The 16,617-nt window shown below is 39.1% G+C and overlaps 1 protein-coding gene across 1 annotated transcript in view; it reads right to left on the bottom strand.

Annotated features, from left to right (window-relative positions):
• The window catches only part of AVEN (apoptosis and caspase activation inhibitor), a 102,965-nt gene extending 86,809 nt beyond the window's left edge, over positions 1 to 16,156 (bottom strand). The window contains exon 1 of the mRNA XM_074909780.1: positions 15,852 to 16,156. Coding sequence (XP_074765881.1) covers positions 15,852 to 16,097 — 246 coding nt within the window. The 5' untranslated portion in view covers positions 16,098 to 16,156. The remainder of the gene's footprint in view (positions 1 to 15,851) is intronic.
• Between the last annotated feature and the right edge of the window lie 461 nt (positions 16,157 to 16,617).

The raw sequence follows: 16,617 nt of genomic DNA, 5'->3' as shown, positions 1-16,617 counted from the left end.
TTAGCTGCGTGGTCCTTCAAATGGGTGGTTTACAGGGGCAAAATGAACCAACCTCCCTATTACACACACCACTGAAGTTTTGTACTGAAGTTTCTAAAGATCCAGTATGAAAACTGTTGAGTCATAGATAAAATAAAATTAATAACCATGCAATGTATGTTCACAGGAAGAAAGCCTGAAAAGCTCTATTCTCTAACATTAGAAGTAGACTTGTGAACTTGGTAAAGCCTGTCAAGTAAGCATTTATTTCAGAAACTGCATCAAGACTTTGTTCATTAGATACAGGATTTTCCAAACTACAAAGCCACTGGCTAAAATCTAGCTCTAGTCATTGAGATTAAAACTCCAGACTGAAGGATATTTGATGGGCTATGTTGTCAGAATAGTGTAATTATAAACTCAGCACTCACTCTGCACTAATTAGGAAACTCGGTAGAGAATCAACAAGCTGCAGTAACTGTGGTAGTCCTTTGCCTCCCTTCCCCAAGGCTGAGCCATGCTGTGAGCAAAGAGCCTGTAGGAAGCTTGTCCAGCTGCTGTCTATAGATAGAGACACTTGATTTTCTAAACTTGCCAAGCCAATACATTTCCACCAACAGAAAATCAACTCTATTTTTTCTTTAGTTCAGTGGAAATGATTATATGAAAGTTACTGGCAACTATGCAAACTCATCAAGCAATTTATACAAAATTGTCACACGGACCTTCACGAAACCTGGCAGATCTTTTACCTTCAAAATGACAGTAACTTAAGAAAGCTGAATGTTTTTCTTACAAACACTCAGTCAAAAATATGAGAGGAAACATAAAATAGGAGTCTCTGAACACAAATAACAGGTTTCAAGAAAACCTTACAAAGTAAGAACATTGCCACAAAGATTATAGTATTTTCAGCTAGATTACTGATTGTTCCTACGTATAAAACGTATTTGTCAAAGTCAGGTAGTTTCTACATTGCATACATATGGATTCACATATGTGAATGCTGTATGTCATATTTGAAAACCAAATTATACTTAGTATTCTGGATAGGTTAAGGAAAATTTCTACAGAAAGTTATTTGTTCTTACCAAACCTGCCGTTCCTAAACAGAAGTACCCTGACCTGCATTAAAGATTGACTGTATTCAGAAATCAATTCAATTTTTATGTCAAGTATTATAGAATAATCCAAGCTGAATGGGATTGTAAGAGGTCATCCTATCCAACCATCCACTCAAAATAAGGTCACAACTGAAATCAGACCAAACAGGTTGGGGCTTTGTCCACTCCTGGCTTGAAAACCTCCAATAGTATACCTGATTCTTAGTGTTTGGCTTTGCCATTTTATTCTAGCACTTCTGAAATTGCAAAAGCTGTTGTATTAACAGCAACTTGAGAAGAACACACATGAGGAGTTCTGTAACATCACAGAATCAGTTTATTGAGGGTATATATTCAACTCAGCAGTTCAATAACAGATTTTTTTTAAACTATATTGCTATTTTGCTAGTCTTCATAAGTCAATGAGTAAGACAGTTTCTCTCAATAAACATATTATAAACCGATATGTATTGAAAAGCTTTGTACTTCTGCAACCATATCAGTGATGAAGTAAAAGTATGATAAATTATGTAAAAAGCTCACTCAAAGCAGCATCCATCTGCAGAACAGAGAAAAATTTGAGTCTTGATCCTAACCCACAAAGTCTATTTAATAAATTTAAAGTTTGCTCAAAAGAGTAAAGTTTAGAGAACACCTCAGTTCTACAGACAAGTCTAATGTTTATTTAACACCCCCTACATGCACACAGTTTTAGAACAAAACCAACACAAATCCAGCAACTCTCTACCAAGATCAAAACCAACATGTTGAAGAAGCATCAGGATTTCTCATGCAAGGAAAAATACATGACAAAGTTTCTACACAGATCAATTTTCTGCTACAATGAAAAAAAAAAAAAAAAGAAAAAACAAACATCCTTTGGAAGTATTTCAGCTGTGCTGTATTAAGAATGAAGAGTTCTCCAAAATCTGTGTTACATTTGAATAACAAGATAACTATTTCCTACTTCTAAATTCACAAATATTTGATAATATTTAATACCAAGTTAAAAGTTTAGGTTTCTTTAAATGCATCTATTTTGTAAAAAAGAAAGCACATGAGGAGTAAGACATTATTTTCTACGGATTTCAAAGCATGAAAATAACTAGTGATATTCACCCACACTGTTATATTTTCAATTGGCAGAGCATTAAAGAAAAAAATTCTGAAAGACACCAAACAGAACAGTATTCTTTGAAACTGTACACCTAAACTGGCAAAAAAAAAATCAATAGTTTTCTTCTCTTTCCTACTGCTAACCTTCTGCCAGCTTAAGTTCCTTGTATCACTTCACAGCAGAATCAAACAAGTACAAATAACGGTTAGATAGGCTGGAAGCATGCCATGAAACATGGGATCTGGGAAGCAGGTCCTTCTTTTGTATCTGGCAGCAGTTTTCTGCTAGATTGGCTAAGTCTACTGATAAGCCATATCCTTGGCTTTAATCTCCTGTGAAGTTAAACTTGTTTTTCTAAAGCCAATTTTGTTTTCTCTTTCCGTTAAACACTTGCAGATTCTCCATTACTGTTCCTGTTCTACATAATACACGTGGACTCACAGGTGTTCTTTGTCAAATTCATGTATTTTAAAATACTTTTTTTTTTAAAAAAAAAAAAAAAGATACTTTGCTATAAATGTTATTGTCATGGTTTAGCCCCAGCCAGCAACTAAGCACCATGCAGCTGCTCACTCACTCCTCCCCTGCCCAGTGGGATGGTGAGGAGAATCAGGGGAAAAAAGTAAAACTCGTGGGTTGGGATAAGAACAGTTTAATGACTAAAATAAAATATAATTATAATAATAATAATTGTAATGAAAAGGAAGATAAAAAGAGAGTGAGAGAGAAATAAATCCCAAGAAAGTCAAGTGATGCCCAATGCAATTGCTCACCACCTGCTGACTGATGCGCAGCCAGTCCCCAAGCAGCCATCGGCCCCTCCTGGCCAACTCCCCCCAGTTTCTATACTGGCTGTGACGTTCTATGGTATGGGATATCCTTTTGGCTAGTTTGGGTCAGCTCTCCTGGCCACGCTCCCTCCCAGCTTCTTGTGCACCTGCTCGCTGCCAGAGCACAGGAAACTGAAAAAAATCCTTAACTTATGATAAGTGCTACTTAGTACAACTAAAGCATCAGTGTGTTATCAACGTTATTCTCACACTGAATCCAAAACACAGCACTGTACCAGCTACTAGGAAGAAAATTAACTCTGTCCCAGCTGAAACCCGGACAATTTGTGTTGACTGGGAAAACTTTCAGCATGAACTTTAGAAAATCTGCAACTGGTTTTATTCCCCCTTTTCAGTTACTGCTTTAAGATAGTCACATATGTAATGCATCATTTTAGAGATTCAGCATACAAGTATTGATGTCTGATTCACAGTGGGAAATTCTATCAAATTTAACTTAAAACATCCAACATCTGTCACTTTTTCAGATCAACTGTCATATAATAACAGCATATTGCAAACACAAAAATATTCACATAATGAAAATTAAAGCTGTAAAAGGAGACACTACTAACCTGAAACCCTACAAAGGCACTATATAAGAAATTCAAAAGGACAAAATTCTGCTTTCCTCTCCCGTTTCACTATGTCTGCAATATTGTCAGTAGCACAGTCCCCAAGTTTTTCATCTTTCTTTACTAATACACTGCCATTTCCTAATTATAATTTCACATGCTACTACTCACATCCTTACTACCCTTCTATCAACAAACTGGCAGATCCAGCCATCATGCATTTTTGAAATTCAGTTGCATGATTACATTTATGGTGTAGTACAATGAAGCAGTAAGACTGTAGTTACAAACAGCCTCATTTGACAATATTTTCAGAAAGGGGGATCAAAAAGGAGTAACTTTTAGGACCAATACAGAGCCACATAGTAAATCAGTGAACAATAAATTATATAAAAGATACTAAGGATAAAAAGCAGACTGTCTAACATGCAAACAAAATGCATAACTATAAACCTGAATGCAAAACCACATATCAAGGAACAAGAAAGCAGGATATATACATATATATATTGAATGACACTGATTTAAAAAAGATAATTGAGCCACACTAGACAAAATAACCATGTACTACAGTGATGCTACATCAAAAAGATGTATCAACTCACAGGGTTTTAAACAGCATTTCTGAGACCAATACTAAAATTACTTTCTTTAGCAGAAAACCAGAAAAGACACAGAAAGTACTAACTACCCACTTGAGAAACAGACACCAAAACCCTTCTTCCTCCTCCCCTTTTCAGTGATGTGAGAAATGTATGGGGCTGGTCAGTGAGGAAGCCCAGTTTTATTCTTTTCCATTTTCACAGATGACTGCAAACCACACAGTCAACATAGCGATGCAAGGAAAGGGGAAATGAGCAAAAAAGTAATTCATCAATGATATGCTTCCAATCCCTGACTCATAATCAAGGAAGGATTTTCATCACAAGTGTTCCCAAGTGGTGCCAAAAAGCAGCCACTCACTCTCCATTATCAACTTTCCTTGTGCAACTCAGTAGTCCCCTTCCTAGCACAAACTCAGCAAAAAAGAGAAGTTAATCAGGCAGAGTTCCCTCAGGCACTGTACAGTGTGCTGTCCCATAATGCAACAAATTACTGCCAAACATCTGATTTGTGGTGGGTTTGCCTCCAAGAGAGACAGGCTTATGTTGAATCCACATGCACTGTAATTCTAAAGTAAAATTGTAAGAACTTTGTATATTAAAAAAAATATAGCTGCATGATGGGTAATGTGTCTCTATGATGCTCTTCCAAAATAAAAGGCAGCAACACCCCACACCCCCAATTTTCAAGCTCTTTTAGTCGTATAGCTCAAAGACATTACAGGTAGTAGCGCAGCTCCCTGAGCACTATGTTCTCCAACTGCTATACTATTTGAGAATTAATGATGAATGTGTTTGGGGATTCTGTCCGCATATAAAAATATCAACATAACACGGATAAAAAAAGGTGTAGACACATCACACCATCCCAACTCAGGTAAGTCAGAAGCAGAATTTTATACCACCAATGTGTGGCATGCACTTGGTCTCAAAACAGTGGCCCACTGCAGGCAACAGAAACATGAGGAATTATAAAAAACCTTTAAAAACTATATCACCACTGTACACTTTTGACAGAAACACAAAAATTTCTACAGCAAAAATAGTTCTGTTTGTCCTGAAATGACCTGAGAATAGATGGGGACTAGGGCACAAGAGAGGGGAGTGGCAAAACAAAGCATCTCAAAGAGACAGTGAAAATAAATACAATCCATGTTTATTCAGCTACTGGAAAACGACAGCATTTTATCCAGAAAGTGGCAATAAATTCAATTCCCTTCTCTGCACAAATGCATTTCAAGTTGCATCTCCCACACCCCATGAGAATACAGTGACTCTACATACTCTGAAATGGGTGATCCAGCCCGTTTTCTCAACCAGACCTATTCTACTTTGTACAGCAACTGGACACTCCTGGCAAGAGAACCTGAAAAGCTGGTGTCCTATGCTCCATGGAGATGCCAAATCACCACATATGCGAGGAAAAAAGAAACAAAAAATCTCTAAGACTTCACATCACTCTTTCTTTCATGCCTGCTCTATCTTTATGACAGTAGCATGTTTTTACATAAAGTACAAAGGGACTGAAAAAAAGGAATTGAAAGAAAGTCAGTTCAAAAAGTATTTAAGGTCCGATGCCAGGTCACTTATCTGGGAAGTAAAAAAAAAACTTGACTGCACTTTGTATTTGAAACTGTGAAGAAAATAGACCACAGTTTGAACTTGCTCCTTTTCTCCACATTCTACAGATCCTTTGCTTCATTACCCACTGCAGATTGAAAACTCTTCATCGTGCACTCTCTGAAAGCATCAGTGCTAATGGCTCTGTAACCTTATGCACAAGCTGTTTCTAATGTAAACTGGCAGACACAAGGATGATTTTGCAATATATATTGAAAAACAGCTGAAAAGAATACATTCCTTCATTAAGAGACATTTTTTTTCTGCATCATAAACAGCATTTTCAATGGCTAACAAGGGATACAATAAGGCAAGAAAAAAACAATTATTATTGACAAGTACATCAATCCGCTTTGCTTTCTCACTGAAAATAATTAAACCACTTTTCATTACACTTCCTTCTTCAGGGTTTCACATAATTTAGATAAGATTTTTTTTCCCCTTCCAATTATTCAACAGAAAACAAGCATTTGAAAAAGACACTTAACTGCAATTCTTGGCAACCGGCTTAGGTATTTGCAAATCCTTTTGCTTTTCCGGTTTGGGTTTTTTGGGGGGTTTTTTGGGTTTTTTGGGGGGTTTTTTGGTTGTTTTTTTTTTTTTCCCCCCCAGACTACACCTAATGAAATGCAAAGACAAAAAAAATTTATATTTAATATTTTGTGCATTGCACTTTATGCTTTCTCACCAGTATTAATAAGATTAAATAGCACTGCCAAATGTTAAAACTATTCCAAACATTACAGTGACACACGACAGAGTTATTTCTTCAAAAGTATTAACGGGGACTAAGTTATGTTTGCATGTTTCTCATAGTAGTCTTCTCATATTGGCATATTTACCTAATAGTGAATTTTTAGTGAGACTCCAGTGATTTTTAAGCATTGCCTATCATTAACAGTTTACTTCCTTATAACTCACCTAGACATCATAGCTCTTCCAGTACAAGTTCAAACCATTTTCTCAATTTAAGGGAAAAAGGAAAAAGCTAATGCTTGCTTTTTTTTTTGTTTTTTTTTCCTTTAGACTAAGGAAGGAAGAGCCTCAAGAGAGGTTCTTTCATGAAAAGAGAAAAAATATCCCTGCAAAGAGTAATCCTCTTCACTAGTTTGCTCTCTTCGTGACCTTTAGAGAGATCTACCAAAGCTAAAGAGAAGCTTAATTAGCAGAAAGGGCAGCTGAGAGAACAGGTAGCAAGAAGAAAAAAGCTTTTAGTCTTTATTGTACAGGATGAGAATTTTTGAGAGAGGGATGAAATCCTAAGACTGCTTCATAAATGTTGGATACTGGAACTCATCACTTTGAGTTAGCTAAAGATAGAATTAGTCAAGAGAGACATTCTATTCTGAAATCTATGTTTTGCATAACAGGAATGATGTTCCAGTTAAAGGGAAAAACATCTCATGAAGCACACAAGAAAGAGACTTGTTCTTGAAGATTTTTACATAAAACTGTTACTGCTCCAACACTTACAAAGTATGATTCTAGAAGTTGCCTTGATAACATCAATAGCAAAAAAACATTTCTCTCCCCTTGATTTTTAAAGTGGTTTATGGGTAATTCAAACAGATTAGTCATGTGACTATGACCTGGTGTGAACTATAGTCCTCTACAATATGTAACTTATAGATAAAGAGTGTAGCCAAGGTTTCCTCCCTGAAAAGCATTTTTGCAGTTGTAGAAAACCAACCTGAAATAACAGAAGGAAAAGTCTAGATCCTGACAAGTTCTTATGTTCAAACTTATTTACAGCTGAAGAAAAGGACTCCTATCTAGACAGAACACCTGTAAAACACCTATCATCAAACAAGGCTTAAATAATTCTATACAAACAGATGTAAACCTATCAAGTGCTCATGAAGAACTCCACTGTGCATTTTATCTCCATGTTTATTCTGTGACAGCCTCTCAAGAGGCTCAAGAAGAAGTAATGTTGTTTCATTTTAAAACACCTTTATGAAACTGTTTTACAACTACACCAGGGTGGTATACCATGGATGTTTTCAAATACCTACCTTTGCATTCACTCAAAAACCCCAGATTTGTATACCAAATCTGAATGCAACTGACTGCAGATATGTTAGAGATCACCACTCAAACCTCAGACACCCCTTCCTCATTCATCTCCAACTTTTTTTTATTTCCTGGGGGGGGGGGGGGGGGCGGGGAAGAGAAAAGCGAAAGCTCTGAAATATATTTTTCCAAATAGCCTTAAGGAATGTGCTTCCCTAAACCCAACATTGCAACATGAGGTAAAGCAGTGAAAAATCACTATCTAAGGTCCTTGACACCCTAATGCCATACTTACATAAACAAAATGTTAAAATGTCATTTTATTTTGTCCTTGGTCTAGAGTATAATTCTAAAAAGTAAGAGCTACTGCACACTGATGCTCTGATCCTGCAGTTAACACTACTGTGAGGAAGTTCTAAAAATCATTCAGAACTTGCTGAAAGTACAAACACATGCAAATTACCAACAAGGTAAAGGAGGAGCAAACTGTACTTGTTGGGATGCGCTATGATCCCAGGATTTTATGTGCACATCACATCTTTACCTGCAACAGTCTGCACTTTTGCCAGCCCTAGGTGCATAGAGAACACTAACTGCAGGAGAACTTTGCATCCATTTTGCAGTGGTGAACTGTGTTCAACTGTCTAGACAACTGGTGAATAACTTTAACTATGGTTCCATGAGGAGGGAACCACTTTGAGTCCACCAGTATCACATTTGAGTGTACCCCACAAGGCAAATCTGCACCAAAAAACCACGCTTGACAGTGATTTAAACTAAGTACAAAGAGTCATGACAAAAATACTGAAGGAACTAAATTTTCTCATTAGCACAATTCATTTTTGAACTTTACCAATAAATTTTAATCTGAAACAATCTCTTAACACCCTTGCTAACAATTAGGGTGAAGTGGAAGGAAAAGAAATAAGGAGTATGGGATCATTTGAGCCTCTCTTGCTTCCATGGGCATGTCACCTACTGTTAGAAATTAACAGGAACATAATAAGCCAGTGAAGTCAGCAAAGCATCATAACCTGAGTAATACAGCCTGAAACAGAACACAGAAAGGGAAAAAAAAAATCCACCACCAAAACCCAAATTCTTGGTTTGTCAGGCAGTCAGAGAAAGCTGAAGGCCTCACAACATGCCAGTGACAGAGCAGTAGCCTACGAAGAGCTGTGCCCCAGAATCATCCCTCTGTTCTCTACAAGACAGAGATCCTGGCTATTCCAGGGTTAAAGAGAGAGTCTGTACAGTCTGTAACTGTACAGTTATCCTCTGGGAAAAGCGAAGCAGGAATAGAAGCAGGACCTTGAGGCAAGGTTCTCACACTTCAGCAGATTTACGGATTTTACCAGCAGGATGTATTGTTAAGTCTACCTGCAGAAAAATTAAAGTCTTATTTAAAAAAAAAAAAAAAAGAGCAAGAAAAAGAAAAAAAAACCCCACATGCACATAAAAATACAGAGGAATTGCATACATGAAAGAAAACAGTGGGAAATGGACCCCCTCTATGCCTTACCACAGAACAGTGAATCACACAGGCTTGAAATCCTTTGATTATTAAAACCTGTAAGAAATATTCCCTGTACTTGTTATAAGGCTCTAAATCACTACTGAACCAATAATCAGCAATTTTTTGTTTCTTTAAAATACAGCGAAGCCTTCTGATAGCTACAAAAGGTTGTGCAGCACCATTAGACTGGCTGGAAACCTGTAACGGGGCTCCTGAAACTACCCAGTTACTTTTATGAGGAAAACTGAAGCAGTACCATATGGAATAATATTTTATTCAGATTTCATCACTTCTACAAATTTGTTTATTCTTCAGCATAAATACCTACTGTCTCTCACTTGATGTACCCATACAAAACCCTGTATGATGTTCTCTGGGACCAACTACTCATCAATCTAGCACAAGAAGATTTTTAGCTCAGAATTACTAAGTGTCCCCTTCCTATAAATAACTTTCCTTCAGAGTTGTGTTTGGAACAAACACCCAATAGCAAGTCCTAATAGTTCATACGTATATGTGATTTTCATGTGTTCTACTGTACATTCAGAAAACATCACGCTGAGATGAGAAAAAACATTCTGACGCCATGATGTGCCTACATCCTTACTCTCCATCATTTAACTGGGGCACTTGCCCTGCCCCAGGACATGGCCGGGCTACACGGCAGCTCAGCTGGCAACCAGCACTAAGAGGTGGGCTGCCTGCCCCACAGACTAGTCCATTGTCTCATGGCCGAAACAATTTTAAGATGAATGGATGGATGGATGATTCTTAACTCTGTAGTTTCAGTTCTTCCCTACATTCTAAAACATATATACAAAAATACATTTTATATATAATATATATTTATAAATATTTTATAATTATATTTTTATATTATTAAAATATATAAATATATATTAAAAATTATAGAAAGTTCTTGGGAGAGCTTCTCCAATATTCAAGGTATTACAATTTTACATTTGCTCTAAATAAAATCCACTCCATTTTATGGGATAATTACATCTAGATAAGGTAATGACAGAAAGTTGTGTTTCATACAATTAGCAAAATATGGAGCTGATAAAGTTATTTGTTTAAGCTAGTAAATTTTCAGAGCAACCTGTTTGAAAGTTACAAAATTACTACCACAGAGACTTGAGGGGAAAGAGAGGAACGAAAGTATTTACATAGGTGAGGATGGAAATACACAGCCATCCAAACTAAAAGACTCACATTCTTTCAAAAAAAAAAAAGTCAGACATGAAGATGTTATGCAGCAATGATGCTGCATGTTCACCTGTGTAATGAAATGTTTTCGGTACAATTGTCTCAAGTTAAATCAGCAGGGAAGTTGGTGAAATATGATGAAGGAAAAACAATAAATATCACTAAACCATTCCACGCTAAACAACTGAGGATTATTACAAAACACTGCAGTCCCCAGCGCTGTGAAAAACAGGTTTCTCTATTGTCTAGAAACTGAAAAGAATAAATTATCTTTGGCTGGATAAAAAGTGCTTATCTTTTTCCACCGCAAGGGCAGCCTTGAAAAAATTAAAAAAAAAAATAGTGCTGTGACAAGTGGTTACACAGCAGCTCTACTGAGTAGGCTCAGTAACCTTTTCCATACTCTTAAAACCTTTGACAATATTCTTCTGTACTGATCTCCATACACTTCCTACACATTACATTACACAATCTATCTACCCTTTCAGTAACAATTTTTATTCTGAATGTCCAAATTAAATCTCCTCCTTGTTAATAATGCTTTTCTTCTTGTCCTATCTAAAATGGATCTGTTTGCAGCAACCTTTCTACTTAATGGAACGCTGCTATCCCAGCTTCCCCAAAGCGTCCTCTTTGCCAGACAAAAAAAAAAAAAAAAAAAAAAAAAAAGAGAGAAAAAACCAGGTCCTTCAACTTTTCCTGATAGGTTCATATCTTCTACACTTCACACCTCTCTTCATTTCTTCCCTTTGAACTTTCCCCAACTGGTCCAAATCTTGCAGTTCTTCACTGTGATCGCATTGCTAATTGATACTTTCTCATCCATTAAGCTACCAGTTAACCAGTCACACACCTCTGCAGATTTTTCTCACAGAAATCTAGTTGTGTTATATTTGATCTTAAATTACACCTTACTGCAGGTTGTTTCTCCCATTTGTTGAGATTGTATTCCGTGCTCCACCCTCCTGCCCATCCTTCCAGTTTAGCACTGTTTGCAAATTTTAACACTGTATATTTTACTCCTTCATCAGAATTATTAACAGAAACACTGAACATGAAGAGATACAGAATGAAGCATTGCAGAATCCCATTTAACGAACATCAGTTTGACACTGAACCAACCACTTGTTCACACACTTTTTAAGAGGCTTAATCTAAATCCCTACACTGAGAATACTACAATCCCCCCTTCATTCACAATCAGTTAGTGCCTCTTCACATATCACAGTGAAGAAACTCCTAAGAGGGAAGCTCTTCTCACCTCATTAGTAATTAAGTACAGCTCACAAATTGGTGTACACTAATATAAGTAAGTTTCTTCCTACTTGCTTTTGAGAACATTAACATAAAACCTCAGAAGATTTATTGTGTTCAAGATCCAGAAATCCATTCTTCTCCTATCTGCACAAGCTCTGTTACAGTGTTCTAAAGGAAATCAAATGTATCAGTATTTGAAAAATCCAAGCTTTTGTTGCTGTGCCTGTGAACAGATTGCTTTTTTCAGTTGCTTAGACTGTAAAGATTTAGCTCATACTAATTAGGAAAAAGTTATCTGATGCTGACAGTATTAGATGTTCTCTTAGATCAGTTCTACATGTGCATGGGCCACAACAATGAAACTATAATAAAAATGTGATGTCATCTTGAAACCAACCACAAGTAAGAAAGACTGCACTAAAATCAGTCTGTTAACCTCCATTCTTTAACAATAAAATTTTTATTGCAACCAATGCGCAAAGCCAAAAAAAGAACATTGAAACAGACCTGCCAATTCCAACTGCACTGAAGGAACACATGCAGACTGACTGTATCACTAGAAAGAAAGTTAAGAGAATACTATGTAAATTGCAAATGTAATAAATGTAAAGGACAAAAGAAAGTTTCCTCAAACCATCCACAAAGGGATGTGGTTAAGGACCATCAGAATAAAACCCAGTATCATGTCCACAATTTCAGAAAGTTGTTTCTGTTTTAATAGATTATATTTCATAGAGAGAGCAATTTAAAAATTCTGTCAGTACATAAAATATGAATTCTGAGCAACTTAGAGGAGTTAGAAGTGGAAGATGATATTGGGCCAATGTCAATCAGACCTTTTACTTTAAACATTATAATTCCACACTATTTTCCTAAAAATTAATAACTGCAAATGTGTTCTATTTATCCAAGATACAATAGATGAATTAAAGCAGACAAAAACAATGGAAAATTATTCAATGTGACAGATCTACAAAGAAATCTGTAATTTGGTAAACCAGCTGGTCATAATTAGATTCAGATACATTTTTGAAGGGAGGTCACAAAATCTTTTAGTAATCAAGCCATTTAAATCAACACACACAGAATCACAGAATCGTCTAGGTTGGAAAAGACCTTGAAGATCATCCAGTCCAACCACTAACCTAACACTGACAGTTCCCAAATACACCATATCCCTCAGCGCTGTGTAGACCCGACTCTTAAACACCTCCCTGGGCAGCCCATTCCAACACCTAACAACCTGTTCTGTAAATAAATGCTTCCTAATATCTAATCTAAACCTTCTCTGGTGCAACTTGAGGCCATTCCCTCTTGTCCTATCACTTGTTACTTGGTTAAAGAGACTCATCCCCAGCTCTCTGCACCCTCCTTTCAGGTAGCTGTAGAGGGTGATGAATGCAACTAAGAAATATTGCTGCCAAAATAGTATGCAATTTAATGCCAATTTCTACTTCACTGTAAAAATTGTGAAGCATTTCCAAGAGGTTTTAATGAAGTTTGGTTTTATTAACATTCATATTACACTTTAATGAATTCATTCACCTATAATTTTACTTGCATTTTACTGCTGTGTCCGTAGCAGGCTCAACAAATCCAAATCCAGTTACTTTAATAAAATTTGATGTAGGTTTTGTTATAAAGCTTTTCAGAATTGAAGACACAATAAAAAAGAAACTTCTCAGGCAACAACTAAAGCTCCAGCAATAAAATACTTAAATATCAAGCTTAGCAGCAATAGATTTATAAACAAATGGCATATAAACAAATAAAATTATGTTTAGCATAGCTTTAAAACTACAGAAGAACCTAGACTTAACTACATTCCCCATATTATTACCTGGCTCTCCAGGTTTGTAATTTACACATTGCCAGTCGATAAGATTGGACCCCCATTACTGGAAGACAGTGGGGTATCCTCTCACACTAACTGCTTACTCTGGGTCAAGCACCTCTCGCTGAGCTGGTATATTTGTGTAAAACAAGTCACTTTGCTGAACAGAGAAAGCACTAAGTAACTGAGAATGAAAGGGGGTACTAACCTGGCAGGTAAGAGCTGAATCTGTTCAGAAAACATGCTCTAGCACATATCAAAGACAGTACAAGGGAACTTGTCTGACCACACAGGTGGAAGAAAGAAGTGGAATGAGGAGGTACTCCCTCTTTCCGAAGTGGTAAATTATGAGATTGGCTCAGAGGTAACACCAGACTTGAGCAGCTGCAGGCTGGCACAGCTGTTGATGATATGGCTGGATTGCTGGAAGTCAGTCCTGTCCAAGCTGCTAAACAAGATTTGTGACAGGTGTGCTAAGAGACCATGCAGTACTTAATATCAAAAGCCTCCAGGGCAGGAAGAGTGTTAGGCTTAAGCACTCTTTAGTAGAGTTCTGGGAAAATCTTAGCTATTGCTTCATTTTTAAACATCCAACCTATATTAGCCTTAGCCAAAAATAAATTAAGTCACTGTGCTAGACAAAGGTGAAGAGCATGTCAAAGTCAGTAACACAGTGATCAGCCAAAACACAGTGTAAACTGTCCCAAAAGAAAATGTTTTAACTGCTTCCTGAAATACTTCAAATAACAATGCAGACAAGAATGCATACATATAACATGATTCCCTTCCTGAGTGCACCTTTTAAATTATGAAGTGGGTCCTACTGGGTGAACAGTACCAGAGCAAACACAGATATGAATGTATTTCAACTTAGTAAGAAATAGTTTAATGACTTAAAAAAAAAAAAAAAATCAATCTGGGATAGAAGTTTCCTTAACTAATACAGGTGCTGAATTTCCACACCTATGCCTCCATGGCTTATGAGGGAGCACTACTGTTTTACATCCAGAATCCAAACCTGTACACACACATCAGTATAAACTCAGAAATTTATATTGCTTACATGTGAAATTACCAATCAGCACTTTCGGTAACAGTACCAATCCAGCTGCACCTTTTACCTTTCAAAAAACAAGTGCTAAAATGCATCTAAATACAATTACAAGAGGGATGAACATTTTACGGTTTTTAAATCCACCAGCAACCATGGGAGCTCTAATACAGGGGTTCAACTGAAGGCACTGCATCATAAAAGTCAAAGTGAATCTAATCAATGGGATGCTGAAAATGGGGCAGCAGCTGGTCCATCTACATTAGGACTCCCAGTGCTGCCAACACCAATCAGTATTAGGTCATCATTGTAATCTTTTTGCCAGTCCAGGGACAACCACGATTTCTATGTTACAACAACTCTAACGGAAGCAAGACAATCTGAATGTAGCACTGTCAAAGCATTTATAAAGGGAAACTGTTTTTAAAAGTCACAGTGTGGATCTCGTACCATGGTGGGTTGCAGAAAGCATTTTAACATCTCCACAGGAAATTGAAGGTGTAGTTGTGCTACACTTAGGCAGGTCTGTGCTACTTTTAATCTACTAAAACACTTTATAATTGGTCAGAACACAACCATCAACTTGCATTAACGACAAATGCAGTGTGTTCCAGTGAACCACAGATAGCAGTTCGGTAAGAAGAGCTATGTCACCATGTCTTCGTCGCAAGTACCACAGGCTAGACAAGACACACCCTCGTTTCAACTTCTGATCAGTGACGCAAAAATACTCAGCCATTCTTCATTTCTATTTGGAAACAGAGGAAACATCTGAAATGCGCCTGAAAACATCTTTCACGCGCATTTTTCAAACGGGACTTGTATTTTTCAGCACAAAATTATAAGCGCGCTTCAGCCCCTGCTCCCACTAGCGCAGGCCGGTTTCAGGGAGGGTGTGGGGGGCCGAGCCTCGCAGGGGCTGAGGCAGGCGGGCCGCCGCCCCGCCGCCCGGCCCCCTGCCCGCCGCCCCAGCCTCCCGCGGGAGGCCGCAGGACGCGGCTGCCCGCCCGGCTCCACCTCGGGAAGGGGCGGAGCGGGGCGGGGAGCGAAGGGTCGTGCCGCCGCCCCACCGGCCGCCCCGGGCCCCGCCGCGCTCGGCCCCGCCTCCCCCCGCGCCCGGGAGGGCGGGCTCTCCGCCCGCTTACCCGCCGGTGGGGGTGGGCGGCGGGCGGCGGCGCTGCCCCGCGACCGCGCGGCTCTCGCCTGCCCCGGCCTCTGCCTCCTCGGTGCCCGTGGGCGCCGCCTCTTCCCCGGCCGCCGCCTCCTCCGCGGCCGTCCCCGCCGCTGCCTCCAGTCGCCGCCTCGGCCGCATTCTCCGCGCCGCCGGGCCGCCGCCGGCCGTGCCGGCCGCCTTCCCTGCGGGGCCGGCTGCCGCCCCGCTCCGGCTGCATGGCCGGGGTGCGCCCCTCTCCCGCGCCGCCTGTGGCCGGGCCGGCCCGTGCCGCGCCGGTCCCCGCCTACTCCCGGAAAGAGGCCGCCGGCGGAGGGCGAGAGGAGATGGCGGCGCCCGCGCCCTCGGCAGCTCCCCCTGGCTGCCGTGTGGCGGCGGGTCCGCCGGCTGCCCCGCTCCTCCTGGGGCGAGCCCCTGGCAGGCGCCCCGGCGGCGCTGGGCCGTGTACCCTCTGCAAACCTCAGCGAGCGAGGAGTGAAAAACAGCGAGCTTTCCACGTGTATTTCAAACAAACAAAAATGCATTTAATGTTTACAAAACGGCTCTCTTAGCTAAAGCCATACGAGTCATAGGATCGTAGAATTGTTTAGGGGAGATATCTTTAAGATTATCGAGTCCAATCATTAACACTGCAATTCCATCGCTAAACCACACCCCTAAGTGCCACATCTACATGTCTCTTAAATACCTGCAGGGGTGGTGACTCAACCACTTCCCTGGGCAGCCTCTTCCAATGCTTG

This window comes from Athene noctua, chromosome 6 (genome assembly GCF_965140245.1).
Source record: "Athene noctua chromosome 6, bAthNoc1.hap1.1, whole genome shotgun sequence".
NCBI lineage: Eukaryota > Metazoa > Chordata > Aves > Strigiformes > Strigidae > Athene > Athene noctua.
The sequence above is the reverse complement of the archived record's forward strand: the minus strand, read 5'-3'. Positions and strand labels throughout refer to the sequence as shown.